Raw genomic sequence first — 16,496 nt, 5'->3', positions numbered from 1 at the left:
GGAATCCCAGCCTCTGCTCGCAGATCCCAACCTATTCCAACTAAATGACTGATGATGACCATCACCACTTAGTGTCAGAACTTGTCCTTCAAGTTCTGGTTGGCCAGTTATCCAAAGTGGAAAACCTCTGGCTTCTGAGAAGACTGGGAGGATGGAAATGTTCAATCACTTGGCACTTTACTTGGATTTTGGAAAGTACCATTTGATTATAATTGTTTTCTTTTTTTTGTTTGTTTGTGTTTATCTTTAAATTGTTGAAGTACATGGGAATGAGAAGAAGATGACTAAGTTACATGTCATTTTTATCTTTCACTGTTTTCACTGCACGTTGTTTATCATCTTCACCTCAAAATCTCACCAAGAAAATGTGGAAGGAGGAATACAAAAGCATAGGAATATTTTAAAAATAAAGCTAGGTGATATCAATCAATGTGTGTTATTTACTGCATAATATTTGATAAAGGTGACTCAGAGGGACCATCTGTTTGGTGTCATCCCATGGTGTATACTCATATACATGTTGAATATTGAATGTATATGGAGGAGAAAATAGATCATAAAATAGATCATTACTTTAAAGAAAATTCTTTTGAAAATTTTGAAGGTCAAAAAATTAACAAAGACGTTTATTATATTTATAGTGTACTTTCCTTATGTAGTGTTTCTGTTGCAAAAGTCTTCACCATGAACAGAGTGGCTTAATAGACTTTGTAATCCTTTACCACCTTCAGGCAGTGGATAACTTTTAGCTCCTTCATTTGGATACATTTGCAGCACACAGCAAATCCTCTCATTTCCTAAGGCCACCGGTGTCTGGTTTTATAATGCCAGTGTCACACTGAAGTGCTTACTCATATTTATGGGATGGGAGTAGGTGCGTGCAGCATAATGAATGAAGTGTGCCAGAAAGTGCGTGCATTTCAGGCAAGAAATGCGCCTAGTTAATCTTGTCTTCTTTGGTTGGGTACAGTCCCAAATTTGCAGGAAACTCAAGTTACAGATTATGGTGATTCTTTGTGTAACTCCTCGTGTTTTCTTCTTTTTGATTTATCTATTGGATTGTTACCCAGCGTAGGTGTCCAGAATGACATCCATGAACCCTGCAGGCCGGCACAGGGCAGGAATTCACTTTGGGCTAAGCGTCCTCTACCAGGCAGGTGTAAAAGTCCCAATGTTGGCAATAAGCAACAGTAAGAACTGTTAGATATTTTTGTTCTTGTTTCTCCAGCTGACACTTGGAGTTTTACACAGCATTTCTGTAGTAAATATGCCTAATTATTTAGCAAGCAGGTTCAGGAAGCAGAAGAGTTAATACAGAGAGTACATAATATTTCAAAATTTAACAGAAAAAGCTCCATTGAAATAATAGCAAACTGCAAAAGCTATGTCTTACCTTTGTCACTTGTAATCTAGAAGCTGCCCTCCGAGGTATCGCCCCTAATAGATGCAGTGGCTCCAAAATCATCCAAACCCTGAGCCGCACAGGAAAATCGTCAGCCACTGAAACAAAGCCCTGGCCAAACCCCATGGTGCAGCAGTGGGGTGACAGGGCCAGCATCTTCTCTGCAGTGTGGTTACCACTGATCAGCGCTGAGGGTGAAAGTGGCCATTAAATGAGCGCGGACAGAGCTGTCTGCATCGCTTAGGACTCCGGATACACAGTAGGTGTCAGTAGCCGGATGTGGAAGGACAAGGTGGCCCGAGAGCAAGGTGCCCCGGAAATTGTGGAGTGTTAGGACTCAGGGAGGTGCCTGTGGGCTTGGCCACCAAGCCCTGGTGTGCTGGGATAGGGATGGACATTCTCTGTCTTTTAAACAAATTAGTAAACAAAATACAAGTGTTTATTGCATTCTTTAAAAATGTGTAAAAATACTGACCTTCTTTCTTGTGGCGGTGTTGACATGATAACTGTGGTGGGCTGTGGCCACCCGAGGGCAAAGGCTGTGCTTTTTCTCTTTTATTGTTTTCCTCTTGCACGGAGTCCCCAGGAGTCCCCAGGGTGTTTCTCAGGGCCCGACGCAGACAGCAGGGAGACCGTGTGTAAGGCAGAGCTGGAGAGTTTATAGCCTTTGGAGAGCTTGGTGAATGGCCTCCAGTCCCATAAATATACGCTGTACGTACAGATGGTAGCTTTCAAAATGTGGGAAACAGAACCCTCGGGTGGGATGCTTACTCTAGGCTGACAAAAGAAAGCAGGGAGTCATAGAGGACTCTGCCAGTGCAGTTCTTGACAGCAGCACAGGCCCATGATTTAAACAAGAGAAGGGTCCGGGAATAAAGTGGTCCCACCCGGAGGAGCCCCAGTCTCTCATGACCCCCAGGCCTCCCACATTTCTGGGTTCCTAAGGACAGTGAGAGGCCTCTGTCTAGATCGCAGCTCCTGGTTTTTATTTATTTACTTTTTAACTCCACGCATGCAAAGCACTGTGTGTATAGACTTCCCCCGGCGTGTAGACAGCTAGTGACCACCTGGGCTTGAGCTATCGCCGTGAGCCACAAAAACGAGGACAGCTTCAGTCCCGGGACTCACCATGACGACCAAGTGCGGTGGAGCTCTTCGTCATCGGGTACACAGTAGCTGACGGGCCAGTGCTCCGAGCAGTATTATTAGATACTATAAAGGTGTAACATCTTCTGGCATGGCCTTTCTCCATCCCACCAGCGGAACTGTTTATGCGGTCACTGATTCCCCTGTCCCTCTCTTCACTCTCTCATTCCCCTCTGGTCACCATAGCACCATGAACCATGGTGCCTGAGCTGCTTCATGACGGAAGTCCTTATCATCTGCCACCGGTTGAAGCTTCTCAGTGCCAGACACACAACAGCTGGGCATTTACAAGGGCTCTACACGTGCTCCCGGCTGAGTATCTCAGTTGCTGTCACATTGGCCCTGAGCAGTGCATGGAGTCTGGGTTTTCCTGCTGCTTTTCAGTTGAAGCATCAGGCTCTGAGAGGCAAGGCCTCCCTGAGCTGTGTGCAGGAGTCAGGACACGCTGGAAGCTGCTCAGGCCACCGCTTGCGGGCCTGAGCCCTCACCTGAACTCCCACATCCCCTTCATGTGGTGCCAGGAGCCCCTACAAGAGGGTGATATTAAATCGAGCATTGGACTAAATGGATGAAATCCATTTAGCTTTAGGGTTCTGTAATTCTCCAATTGGCCTATCAGTTTGTGTCTTATAGGGCATTTTATGAAATGCTACAAAAATATAATCTATTTCAAAAAAGCAATTTCCGTCATACACTGTTGCACCTTTAACCTCTAATAAAACCCGGTATTGGAAATGACGTGTTATAAGTCCTAGGTGCAGGTGGCATAGGCCCCCAATTCATTCCCATCAGACCTACTTATACGAAGTACTGCTGCCTCTCAGGCACTATTTGTATCAGGATTTAACCTTTATAAAAGAAATGTGAAACATTGGTGGCGGTTTTCTGATTCTGCACTCAGTTCCAGGAATGCGGTGCTTTCTTTCCTCCACCTCCTTGTACCTTGTCGTTGGCAGAAACCATCACATGAAACACCTGCCAGACTTCCACCAGCATGGCTCAGAATTTAATTCTCAGCAATTTCCAGGCCTGGTTTTTCCCCTGCATGTCTCAAATGCAGTTTCACATTTCCTCCATCTACAGATAGCCTCTTCCTTCTTTCTTCCTTGTTTCTCCTTTCTTCCTTTCCATCCTTTTCTCCTTCCACCTCTCCTCCCTGTCTTTATCTACTTATCTGCATCTCCTATTTCAGATTTACCAAATCATCACTCAGATTCCAAGACTGTAACCACATTTTAAAATTTCTTCTATCTTGGAACACAAGCATAAAACAAGCAGACCACAATAATACTTCCGCAGTATGTATGAATCACATCACAAGGTTTACAGATTAAAACATAATTCTGTTGCCTAGGAATCTGTTATGGTTTAGATCTAGAATGTCCCACAAGGTCTCCCGTACTCAGAGATAGGTTTTGTAAGGTTCTCAGATCATGGGGTCCTGGACCCATGAGCGAATTCATCCACGCATGAGTTGAGTGGCTTAGTGTGGTGTAGAAAGGTGAGGGCTGGGTAGAGCAGGGCCACCCGACTGTGACCTGGGTGAGTGACTCCCCCCTTCCTCCTTGCTGCTTCCTGTCACCATCGTGTAAGCAGCTGCCCTACCCTGGGCCCCTCTGCCATACCATATCTGCCTTGACGCTAGCTGAGTCTGCACTAAACTATGAACCAAAATAAACTTTTAAAATTGTGCGTATTTTGTATTAACGATGGGAATGTGACTGAGATGGAATCTATGTTAGCTAACAAACCCACTGCTTTAAAGGGAAAACCAATAGATCTATAGATGCTCCTGATTGCTGTGTTTGCAATATGGGCACGTGATTTAGCAGGGATATAATAGTGCATGTTTACCCAGACCTTTCTACTCATCTGCTGCTCAAATTATAACCAGCCTTGACTTTCATTTTATATTTTAAAACTTCTGATCCGTTCGCTCATGATGGAGTCAAACATTCCCCAAACAGGCTGAGCTCACATTTGTAGCAAGAAGGACACTAAGAAGAGGATGTCCCAAGAGGAAAGGAACCTTTTCACACCTTTAGTCATGTACCGTGGCTTGTTCATTTTCCAAGTCACTCTCTAGCCATGGTGGCCACAAAAGACATGGCTGTCAGGCTGCTTCCACTAATGTGCTTATCCTCCCTTGCAGTGTGGCACCGTGGACCAGGGCCTGTATGTGAATCTTACAGAGAGGAACCTGCAGGACGCTCAGAAGTTCATCCTGATGCACGAGGTGGTGCAGCCGGTGTCCCCAGTGCCCTCCTTCCTAGAGGACAACAGCCGCTTCTCCCACGTGGTGGTGGACGTGGTGCAGGGCAGAGACTTGCTCTTCCACATCATCTACCTGGCCACAGGTGGGACTTGCCCTCCTCCCAGCAGTTTGCTACCATCTTCTCCTTTCACATTTTAAGTGCTAACCGTGGCATTTCAGCCTCAGGCTTTGGGCCTCCCTTTTACCAAGCAGCAAAACTCACAGTGCTTTCTTCTCCTTGTCATTTTCGGTGCATTTTTTTCGGGGGGGAAATCTTCATTCTCTTTTCGTGAAATATTGGTCATAGTTTTAATTGGTAAAAGAATGCCTCCTTTCTAACTATTGCTCTTCAGCTGTCCATAAAATATGTCTTTTCTTGGCAAGACCAGCTTAATTTGGATAGTTTAAGACAATGGAACTCTTTGTTAGAGTCTGTTGAAGGGTGAAATGCGCTTTGTGATTTCTGGTTGTTTGGAAAACAGTGCTCATAGCAAACTGGTTCTGTAATGGTATATGAAAGCATTCAAAGAATATATTTTGGGGCATAAATAACATGATATTTCACAACCATTGTAAGCAGCTGTGCTTCTCAAATTCTAAATAACAACCAGCCCTCTTCAGTTCTAAAGCAACTAGTGTGTGTGAGGTGTGCTCCATCTCCATCTCGGGGAGGTGCTCAGCAGCTCAGGGCCCCGTCCAGCCATGGGGCTGTGCCCAGCTTCACCTCCCCGTGCCCAGGCAGAACAGCCTCGCTGCAGAATCTGTTCCTCCACACTCTTCTATACAATTGGCACTTTCCCCAAAGCACAATTACCGTTCTCGTGGTGAATAATATATCTCCCCTTGATAGATCTTGTCAATTTCTAATGATATATTCATCCATTGGTATGTCTCCCTCATGGAGTCAGCAAGATTTATTTAGCTTTTTCTGTGTTGAGTTCAATGGAAGCATGGGGCACAATGCCTGACAGCCTGGTACTGGCCTGCTCTCCTGAGGGCCACATTCTAAGGGGATGGAGAGGTGACGAGCCCACCAGTGTAAAATGCATCTCCGGTAGGTAAAGTGATGGTCGTAAGCTGATGCAGATGAGGCAGTGCCAGGGAGGCTGCTGTGCTCAGCTGCTCAGGGCCTGCCTTGGCCAGGAGATGGCCTGTGAGCTGAGCTGAGTGCGGCCCGAAGAAGAGGAGCCAGCCCTGCACCCCTGAGGGATTTGGCAAAGGCTGCGAGTCCAGCATCTGGGCAGCTGTGGACAGAGCTGCTGAGAGCCGAGTAAGATGAGGACAGATGTGATCACTGCATAGGCAGATGGAGGCCACAGCTGTCACTTAGTCCTGCCTGTGGGGAGCAGGAGGGGAGAGCATGGAGGGAGTCCGATGCAACCCCAGAGGGGAGCAGCTCTTTGCAGAAGCAATGCAGTGAGGAGGAGTGAGGACTGAGGAGGTATCTGGAGGGCTGAAGGTCAAATAAGGGATTTTGTTTGTCTTAGATACCAATGCACTGTCTTCCTAACCAGGCTACGGACAAGGATTGCGTCTCTTTTTCTGCTGCTTTCATTCTTAATATCTCACAGGGTGTCTGAAGTGTATTAGGTTCCTAAAATGAATGAACTGGACCTTTGCAGTTTTTAGGGTGTTTTTTTATCATCAATGTTCAAGTTAAAGCCGCACAGAATAGGGTCGTCTCCTTGGAAGCGGGGAGCTGAAGTCCTCATCAGTACCCAGGGTGGGGTGCTGAGGAGCTGGGCTGGCACTGGCCAGGCCCAGGTGAGCAGCCTGAGGCCCAGCCCATCTGGCCTTTCCCTACCCGAGGGCACAGTCCCTAATGGTTGCTTCCCTGGGGCCCAGGATGACCAGTAGTGATCTCTGAAGATTTCTAGTGAAACTCTCTGGCTGAAACTTTGCTAAGTTCCCTCCTCACTTCTCATTGCTGTAACTGAATACCACTGACCAGGTGACTTAAACAATGGAAATTTAGTCCTCAGGGTCTGGTGGCTGGGGTCCAACAGGAAGGTGCCGCCCCCTGCCCTGTGTGTCCTTCGGAGGCCCTTTCTTGGCTCACAGGTGCTGCCCACTTGCATCCTCACGGGGGCTCAGAGAGATTTGGTCTTGCATCTCTTCATGTGAAGGTTTCCACCTCATGAGCCAGGCACCTGTGAAAGGCACCACTTCCTAATGCCACTGCATTGGTATCAGGGCTCCACCCAGTGAATTTGGGTTGGGTGGGGGGGAACACTATTTAAAACACTCCCACAGTAGTTAAATGCTTGAAGGTCTTTATTGCAAAAAGTGCATTTGAACAGAATCAAGTCAAAAGAAAGCAACTTAGATCAATTATAAATGAAATACCAGACAATGTGTGTCTCCTCTTAGTACGGCTTCTAGGAACTTACTTGTAGAAGTCTGGTCTGGATGACCCAGTGATATGGGGTACTGCTCCCCAACCCTCCCCTCGAAACACACGCTGCAGGTGTGTTTCATTACTTGATTACTTCATACCTTATCAGCTCCTTTCACTGTCCTTCACCCTCATTCTGCTTCACGGATACTGCGCTTTTTACATCCTGAAGGTTTGTTGTAATCCCCCTGGACCAAGTCTGTCGGTGCCATTTTCCTGGTAGCTCCAATGATTGTTAGGACTTTTATCAATAAAATATTTTTCATTAAGCTGTGTACATTGCTTTTAATAGCATTACACACTTAACAGACCATAGTATAATATAAACGTGACTTACATGTACGGGAAACCGGGGCATTCCCATGCCTGGCCTTACTGTGAAATTTGTTCGATCGCACTGATCTGGAGCAAAACCCAGGCTGTCCCCAAGGCGGGATTTTAGTGAGGGCGCTTAGCTGAGGCCTCAGGTCCCAGACTTCAGGTTCCAGGCATCCTGATCCTGACTCCGGGTTTACAGGTCTGGTTGTGCTCATGATATACTGTGTCACTTGCCAAGTGCATCCTACTGAGACTTACTTCATTTTCCCACTTACCGGGTAATTCCTTTTCATTTTAGCCCACTTGTCTAAGCACAGTATGTGCTTGACTTGGACTGTAGTGCAGGTTGAGATTAAATTTTTTGAATCTCGGGCTGAGATTATCAGTGTAGAGGCCTTGTAAAGAACCCTTGCAGAATCTCTCTCCAGTTAAAGTCCAAGGGAGGAGGGGTTTGCAGTGGGTGAAAAGTTCCTTCCAGCAGAAATAAAAATGGAAACAGAGTCCTCCTAACAGAGTCCTCCAGAGGGGCCTGCTTGCAATCATCAGCGGCTCCTCGGGCTGCAAAAGACAGCTCTCCCAGAAGCTGCATTCCCAGACCGCGAGCACGCTTCTTCAGATAGATTGGCAATTTGAGCTTTAGAACCACAATAAATTACGAACTTCAATTCCCCTCTATCTTGTGGATGTTTCCATTTAACCCTTACATTATTGCTTAATGTATTTTGAAGGAAGTATCTTCCTTTCCAAATTTTAACTTGGACTAAAAGTTAGTTTTAATAGATATTATTTTGATGATCTGCATATTCTCTTTTTTTTTTTTTTTAACATCCAGTGAATTGAAATGGAAAAGCAGAATACGAGACAGAGTATCCAAAATGCAGGGCTTTTTCAAAACTAAAAGCCTACAAAGAGTTGGATGATTTCTGACAAGGATGACAACTATTATAGATTTTGACATTCCAGATTCACAAAACCGATTTGTCTGATCCTTATTTACATCTTACTCCACTTGGGTCATACCAGGGCAAAGCAAGGACTTTTCTCTCCTTGGATATGAAAGCTGGCGTGGAGCATGCAGACTGGAGACCTCAGCGGCAGTGTCCTCTGCTGTGGTCTTCCAGGGGTTAACACCCACGCAGCTGAGAGAGTACAAGGATAGCTCGAGTCACCAATCACTGACCCTGAAGCCAGAGTCCTGCTGACTTCCTCAGAGAACCGTTTGCCAACTCAGGTTGGGAATCCAGGTGTGGGCATGAGCGTACATTCTCCCACTTTAGTTTTGCTTGAGTAAATGCAAATGGGATAACACCTGCCATAGCCATTGGAGAGGTTTGTTTCTTTTATTTGTCAGCAATATCTAAAGGTTAATGCGAGGGAGAGCCCCGCTGTGGTCAGTTCCTAGAAAAATAGATAGAATATAATACTTCACAGAAGGAGCAAATGTACTTTTGCCACAAACTTACTTTTTTTTTAAATAAAAAAGAGATCATGAATAAAATAAGTACTCAGAGTTGAAATGACAAAAGATGCCAGGTGAGATGAAAAGGAAGTTCACAGATAAATGAATGCATAGAAGATCAGACTCTTGCAAAGGTAATCATGAATTAGAAACTTCATGGGAACAGAAGCTATGCTAAAGGTTGACAGAATAAGTGTTCGTAATGGTTGCAGTGACAAATGTAGCAATAAAAAAAGATTCTATATTGGAAGGGCCACAAAATTAAGGCAACATCAGAAAAGTTGGTGTCTTGAACCAGTGACCCCTACCTGGGGAGATGATAGAACAGGTGTAATTACAGAAAATTCCTCAGAAGTAAAGGAGGAATGGAGTCTGCAGATGTCACTGCATACCATACTTCAGCAATAGTAATTCCTAATAAATGCACATTAGCTGTAGGCAGGTAGAATTTTCCAATTCCAATGACAAAGATTAGATGGACATTTTGGGGTGAATACCTAGAAGTGGAAAAATCTAGTGGTCTTGGAATTCTCTTCAGGTGCCTCCTCTGTGAAACACAGTCCACAGCGTTCCGAGGAACAGCAAATGTGATTCAGGAATGCTATACTCACCCACTAGGAAGGAAAACAAGAAGGCCGCCTCCAAATTAATGAAAACCTCAGGCCATAGAATACCATGCATCTTTTTAACAAGAATTAAATAAAGCTAATTAGTGCTTAAATTGAGCCTAACAGATTTGGACAAGAATCAAAAAAGGAAAAACAAAACAAAACAGGGCAACACTCAGTCCTAGCTTTCAAGTGCAACAATATACTGTAAAATGAGAGGAAAATGAAGCCTGACTGGGAGTTTTATTTTCGACTAACTTTCCTTCAAAAATAAAGATAAGTAGAAAATTTAGTGATACAGCACTGGTGATTCTTACTTTATAAACAGAAAACCTTGACTGCTAGCAGAAGAAAATCAGAACAAAACTTCAGGAAGAAAGAAGTCACAGATGACAGTCTGCGTTTGTTTCCGTACCTGGTAAGGAAGAATGAAGGTGTCAGATAGGAGAGGATACTGAGCGAGGGCTCAGCTGTTTTGAACAGAGTGCGGACGGAAGCACCGAGAACGGCAGCTCATGACCCACGCCTTGGGGCCTCTTCAGTCCCTTGGCTGCTCCAGCCCGGGCCTCAGCCATTTGTCCTGCCTCGGCTGCCACCTGCTCAGGACCATGAGATGCCTCCATGATGATCAGCTTGTGGCCAGGAGGCTCTGGGCCCTCCTGCCAGGTCTGAGCTTGGCTGAGAGGCTGCACTGCTGGGTGCGGGACCTGGCTTGTCCAGCAGGCACTAGAGAGCTTCGATGTGAAATTCAGAATCATAGGGGCAGATCAGCTTCCTGTAAGATGAGAGCCCACTGGTACCTCCCTTTCCCCCTCTTCCCTCCAATGGACTGTCCTGTCCGAGGCAATGTTCCACATGTTCCTGAGCATAATAGATCCCTCCCTATGGCTCGTCCTGGACCAATAGCTCCAGGGTGACATTCACATAGCATTAATTCCCATCCTTTCCCACTCTGCTTTCCCTTTCCCTCATGAACAGCCTGAGATTGTACCTCCAACAGTGCCACAGCTCTCCATCCCTGTGTCACACTCTGTTTTCTCAGCAGGCAGCCTCAGGGGTAATGGCAGGAATTCACTCTGCTCTGCAGAGAGCACAGCTGCACACACAGAGACACTAGATAACACATGCCTCACACTCATGTCAACAGGCTTGGATTGGGATCCAAGCATCCTCCTCCTCCTCATCAGCATCATTAAAATATTTAAAAAGCAGGCTGGGGATTTAGCTCAGTGGTTTTGCCGCCTGCTGCGCAAGCGCAAGGACCAGAGTTCAATCCCTGGTACCAAAAAGAAAAAAAAAAAAAAAAAAAAAAAATATATATATATATATATATAGAGAGAGAGAGAGAGAGAGAGAGAGAGAGAGAGAGAGAGAGTAACATGAGCTGTTTCATGTTTTCAAAGATTACTGGCTGTAATTCCTGGAGAATGAATTAGGGTAATAAGTGCAGAAATAGAATAAAACTTAGGGTATGTTTTTTCTGTACTCTCACTTCTATTTTGCTGCAATATTAGCAGATTGTGTAAAAATAAGTAGGCATCATGGATGGTCTGCTGTCAGCATTACTCTGGTCATAGTCAGGGTCCAGGAAGCTGGGCCTGGCTGGTGGGGTTGGTAGACAAGCTGCGGTGCCATGATCACAGTATGCATTCTTGACTAGGACACCATCATGCCCAAGAAGGCAAAAATTAGTGCCAGGGGAACACAGGTTCTTATTTTTACCTAAAAATTGAAGGTGCCTGCTCTGCTCGGCACATTATCTGAAAACCACATGAAGTCTTTTTGTGGGGAGATAAGGAAGCACCCATCAGTTGGAGAGGAATGCTCTACGTTAGACCCTGGGAGAAGGTGACATCAGCAGCATGTTTTGGAGATATTTAGGGGTGAAGGGATGGGTACGACCCAGAGAGACTCCTGAGATTTTTGGTTTGGCCAATGGATACTTGCCCCAAAATCCTTTCCTAGAAGGGAGCAAATGTAGTATTTCTGTCAACATCCAGTAGAGAAGATTAAGCCCCAGACAGAAGGGAAGGATTCTACTTTCAAGAGACTTATGCTAAAGTCTAGAGGGAGAGGCAAGCCACAAAGCAAACAGTGGCATTGAATGTTGGGAAGGGAGAGTAAAGCAGGAAGAGAGAACAAGGGAGGTGAGGCTTGCAGTATTTGGAAGGTTTGTATGGGGAAGAGGGAAACAGCCACTGCATGTGGGAGCCATGCAGACCTGAGGGGCCGAGGAGGGGACAGAGGTCAGGACATGGGGGCCTGCGTGAAGACCGTGCAGAGGCAAACTCAGCAGCCAGGCGGGGACATGGGCAGAATGGAGCCGGCAGAGGCAGAGTGTTGGCAAGAGCACTGTCCCCAAGGGACATCATCGGCCTGTCTGTCTGTAGCTGTCACAGGGAAGCACACCTGTGAGGGCTTCCTCCACATCCTCCCAGCCCTGGCCTCTGCCTGCTCTGTGTCACATCCTTCCCAGGATGCTGCAGAGGAGCCTGGGTCTATCAGTCCCATCCCTGGTCCTCTAGGGTACAGACTGAGAACCCGGGAGAGAAGCCAGGGAAAGTAGGGCTTGGCGCTGAGGCTGATTTTTCCAGGGAAATCAGCAGTGCAGTGTCCAGAGAGGCTGTGCAGGCGGGAAGAGGGGTGTGTGCAGGGAGCTGTCACCCAAGGAAAGCCAACCAGCAGAGCGGCAAGAAAAGCAGTGAGGAGAGTCCCCCCAGGCAATGACTTGGACCCACAGTGTCCACTGATTTTGCAGAGGTGGGGGATAGACCCAAGGTTACACTTTCAGGGAGGGGCTGTGGAGATTGTTGGCCTTGGGGTCTTTAGTAGAGATTAGAGCCTGTGCATCTGGCTTTCATAAAATGTAAAACTCCAAGAAGTATCATCTGAGTGAGAAGAAAAATGAGGATGCAGGAGGGGCTGGGTCATCCGAAGCTCAGGGGAGACAGAGGTAATGCCTCGTGCTGATGGGCCCAGACAGCCTTGAGTCTTTTACTTGGCTCTGCCATGAGTACCGTGGGGGAAATATAAGCAGAGGCCTTGCCCATTCCTCCCTGTCTTTCTGTCTAAATATATTTTACATGCAGTCCATGGGTTTTTTATTGTTACTTGTTACTAATCATTATTAAAATCAGGAAATCAGTATGAGTTCCAAAATGAACTTGTGGATTAAAAACCAACAATGTTGTATGTATGCTAGAAATTACCCCTGCAAGAGAGACGCTTGCCTGTATATTCTACAGATGTGGAAACTTTGATCCTGCCTCTAGCTCTCTGAGTGTGGTTTTCTTCCAGCTCCTGTTGTCAGATCTTCCGGCTACTTTCTAAAGACAGCAGGGTGAGCCATCAGGAAAGGACAGGGCCCAATCTTCCCTTTGACTAAGGTGCTCAGGACTTGACAGACCCAAGGAGGGAGAACCCCTTGGGTACCAGAAATAAAGTAAGGTGTTTACCACTGCCTCCGCTCCTAAGAATTCTCTCTGTGATGAAAAGCAATTTGCAATACTCAAGGATCATGAATAACTATTAACATAGGAGAAATATTGGAAAGACTTCTTATCATCATGCCGAACTCTGCTCTCCCTACAAAAAATTGTACATTCGGCCTAGTTCATGCTTTCTTTATGGATGTTTGTTTATGTAAGAGTTCCCATAGGTTGAGGAGGGGACTTTTAATGTGAGTGTTTATTTAATACGTTAATTAATTTTAGTTTGACAGAGTAATTGTAAGTAATAGCAAAGTAGAGGAAATTTAGCTACATAGTGTTATGAGTTAAACTCTCCCCCAAAGGTAAGTTGCAGCTCCTCACCCCGAAGCGTCTGAAGATGTGGCCTTACATGGAGATAACAGTCTTTGAAGGTGTGCGTGAGCCAAGAGGAGGTCACCCTGGAGTAGAGCGAATTAATCCAGGCTAGCGGGCACCCTTATGAGGAAAGGATATGCACACAGAAGGCGGCCAGGGCCAGCATGGGCAGAGACTGGGCAGTGAGTGTGTAAGCCAAGGGACAGCAGCAAGGGACAGCCAGGAGCACCTAGGAGGAGGCAAGGAAGGATGCTGCGCTGTGTCAGGGAACACGGCTCTGTGCACATGTTCATTTCAGCCTTGCAGCACCAGAACTGTGAGAAAATGAATCTCCCTGCTTTAACCCCACCAAACTGTGGGGTTTTCTTTATAGCAGTCTGTTATAGTTTGGGTCTAGACGTCCCACCAAAGCCTCATGCAGTCATGGAAGGGTGAATCAAGAGTGTGTGATGCTGGGATTAAGGGCAAATGATTACTAAACTACTACACGTGAGTGATTGGGTTGCCACTGCCCTAATTCCTGGAGTCTGGATAAGATAAAAGGAGCAGAAAGACACTTAAATTCCCTTGATGCTTTTGCTGTTTCTTCCACTTACTGCCATGAATTGTTGGCTCGTGTTGCTTTTGCTACTTGGTGTGCGCCATGTTGCTTCTCCTCTGCAATGCCTGTTTGCTATCCCTGACTTGGAGCCAGCCAATTATGGATAGAAACTTCTACACAATCCAAGGACATGAATGAACGTGTGCCAACAGCTCTGCTTTGTATCTAGTCTCACAGCCACAGTTAAAGTGTACCGTGACTTTCTGCTCTCCCCAACACTTCTCAGTGCCGTGAACTCAGTGAACAAAATTAATTTTTTAGAATTAGTCTGTGTCAGGCCCCATGGACATGAAAAGGCTGCTGTTGAAAACAATTTATATATGCCAAACCTCTTAAAATATTATCCAAAAAGCTCATTGTTTTGTTTCATTAAATGTAGCAACTTTAATTCTTATATATTAATGTATTTGTTTTAAAACCTGTTTTTTGAATAATTTTAGTAGCTTAACCCTAGTTTCCTAACCACAAAATAATGTGAAGTTGTATGCAATTAATTAGTAATTATCCCAATTTTATTCCCAATAAGATGGGGATGGAGTCACCTATCCATCTTGGAGTCGTTACTTTACTGATTTCTCCCCAGTTCGTTCTCATTCTCTCCCTCTTCCTCCCTCTCTCTCTCGCTCTGTCTCTCTCTTCCTCTCTGTGCCTTTCTTTGTTTTAGATCCACCCAAGGTAGCTATCTTTTCCTCTTTCATGTTTCACATGATCAATATTGGTTAAAAGTTGCCCCAGGTAGTAAAGATTGCAGTCTTTGAACAACAATAGCAACAACAAAATAGAAATCGTTTCTCCTTACCTCCTTTCATACAGATTCTGCCTGATCATGATTTGTTATATAACTCCTTTAGGCTTAATGGCTTTTGATGGAATTAAGCACAATAGATTCTTGTTCCCAGATGTGCTGTCTTCTAGCTAATAGGAAAGTCTGGTTGGTGTGTTGCTGTTTCTATGCACGATGATGATGTCATAGATCCAAGGTGGTTTTAATAATATCCAATCCAGTGCCCCAGGTTTTCTTGTTTTGCTAAGTGTAAATCTCTGCTTCTTCAGAGGATCACTGAAATTCTTTCTAGATGAAAATTTCTAAGTCAGGTCAAAGGTAGAGCACCAGTGACTGAAGTCCATAATTTAGTCACATGCTTAAGAAATTTGAGCAGGTGTTTTTATTTTGAATAATTCAGTAATGAAAAGACCCAAATGACTATTAATTTGGTGAGGAATTTGCAAGTGTTATTAAGAAAATATTCTTTTGGCTGATCTTGAGAAGACGGGTCTTGATAGGTAATGAAGACTTCCCATTAAAGCCCTTCCATTTTCATCTGGACCATATGTTCTGGGGAAGAAAATCCTAAAATTATTCCCAGCACCTTTTAGCTATTCCTTTCCAAATGCTGGCATATCTCGAGGGGATTTTATCCATATTTGTTTCCACTTTGGGGGTCACTCTGGTCAGATCTGATTGTGAAAACTGAATGTAACTGAAAGTATTTCCTGTGTTATCAGAGAGTCTGGTGAGAAATTTTTCAAAACCAAAATTCAACACAGAACATTGTACCAGTGTTTAACTTGAATAATAAGTTTCCAAGTGCTTTGTTTTCTTTTCCTTTCTTCTCCATAATGAGTATTTATCAACTAAAATGTTAGAAGAAATTTATTTAGTACAATAAATGTGTCACTCTGAGACTATTTGTTCTTTTGGAAGTCACCTGTAAGTTTCAATTTACCTGATTTACTCTCATGTAGATTCAGATTTCATATATGTTCTCCTGAAATATCTATGGATGCCAGAGGAGGAACTAAAGTTGTACTGATTATTATTTAAAAACTAAGTGCTCAGAAACTGAACACAGCCCATCTGCTGGTTGTTAAAATTTGACTTGTGGTGCACTGTGGCCTTATCCATTGTTCTCATGCTCAGTAGTTCTAACAGCATACTTCGGCTGGGTATCAAAATAATCCTTTGTGACCTATGAGGCAGAAGAGGACTCCATATGACCACCTACCAGAAGGCTCAGGCCTGAATTCCAAAGAGAGCCCAGTGCCCAAGGATGCCCAGGGGCAGCAAACTGAAGGTGAGTCTCAGCAGATTTAGGACCCTTTCTGCATAGAAATGCTGTTGGAACTCACCATGAGGCTTATCGAGATGTCCCCGAAAAGCCTTGTGTGCTCATTAATAGGCTTTTTTGGAGCTGGCTGGGTCTAGGGTGTGTGATTCTGGGATTAAGGCCATGGTACTAAATTAGTCCACTGATTGGAATGAGTATAGTTCTGGATGTGGCTGAATGGTTTTACTGAAAAGAGAAGCCCCATCATGAGTGTGGGTGGCACCACCCAAAGGATTTGTAGCCTGGATGGAATAAAAGGGAAAGGCAGGCTCACTGTTGTTGTTGCTTGCTGCTGCCTGCCTGCTCTGCCATGGACTGTTTCTCTTCTGCCATGCCTCTCTGCTGTGTCACCCTTGAAGCCAGCTGAAGGTGAGCTGGAACTTCTACAAACTGAGCTGA

At 45.1% G+C, this 16,496-nt stretch overlaps 1 protein-coding gene across 7 annotated transcripts in view; it reads left to right on the top strand.

Moving 5' to 3' along the window:
• Sema5a (semaphorin 5A) overlaps positions 1-16,496 on the top strand; it is a 483,148-nt gene that overhangs the window by 340,163 nt on the left and 126,489 nt on the right. For all 7 annotated transcript variants that reach the window (XM_087189197.1, XM_004845176.4, XM_021258604.2 and 4 more), the window contains one exon: positions 4,701-4,905. In XM_087189197.1, the coding sequence (XP_087045323.1) occupies positions 4,701-4,905 (205 nt within the window). The remainder of the gene's footprint in view (positions 1-4,700; positions 4,906-16,496) is intronic.

The sequence above is a fragment of the Heterocephalus glaber genome, unplaced genomic scaffold (assembly GCF_053883595.1).
Source record: "Heterocephalus glaber isolate CG9 unplaced genomic scaffold, H.glaber_assembly_v1.0 deba00001537, whole genome shotgun sequence".
NCBI lineage: Eukaryota > Metazoa > Chordata > Mammalia > Rodentia > Bathyergidae > Heterocephalus > Heterocephalus glaber.
The sequence above is the reverse complement of the archived record's forward strand: the minus strand, read 5'-3'. Positions and strand labels throughout refer to the sequence as shown.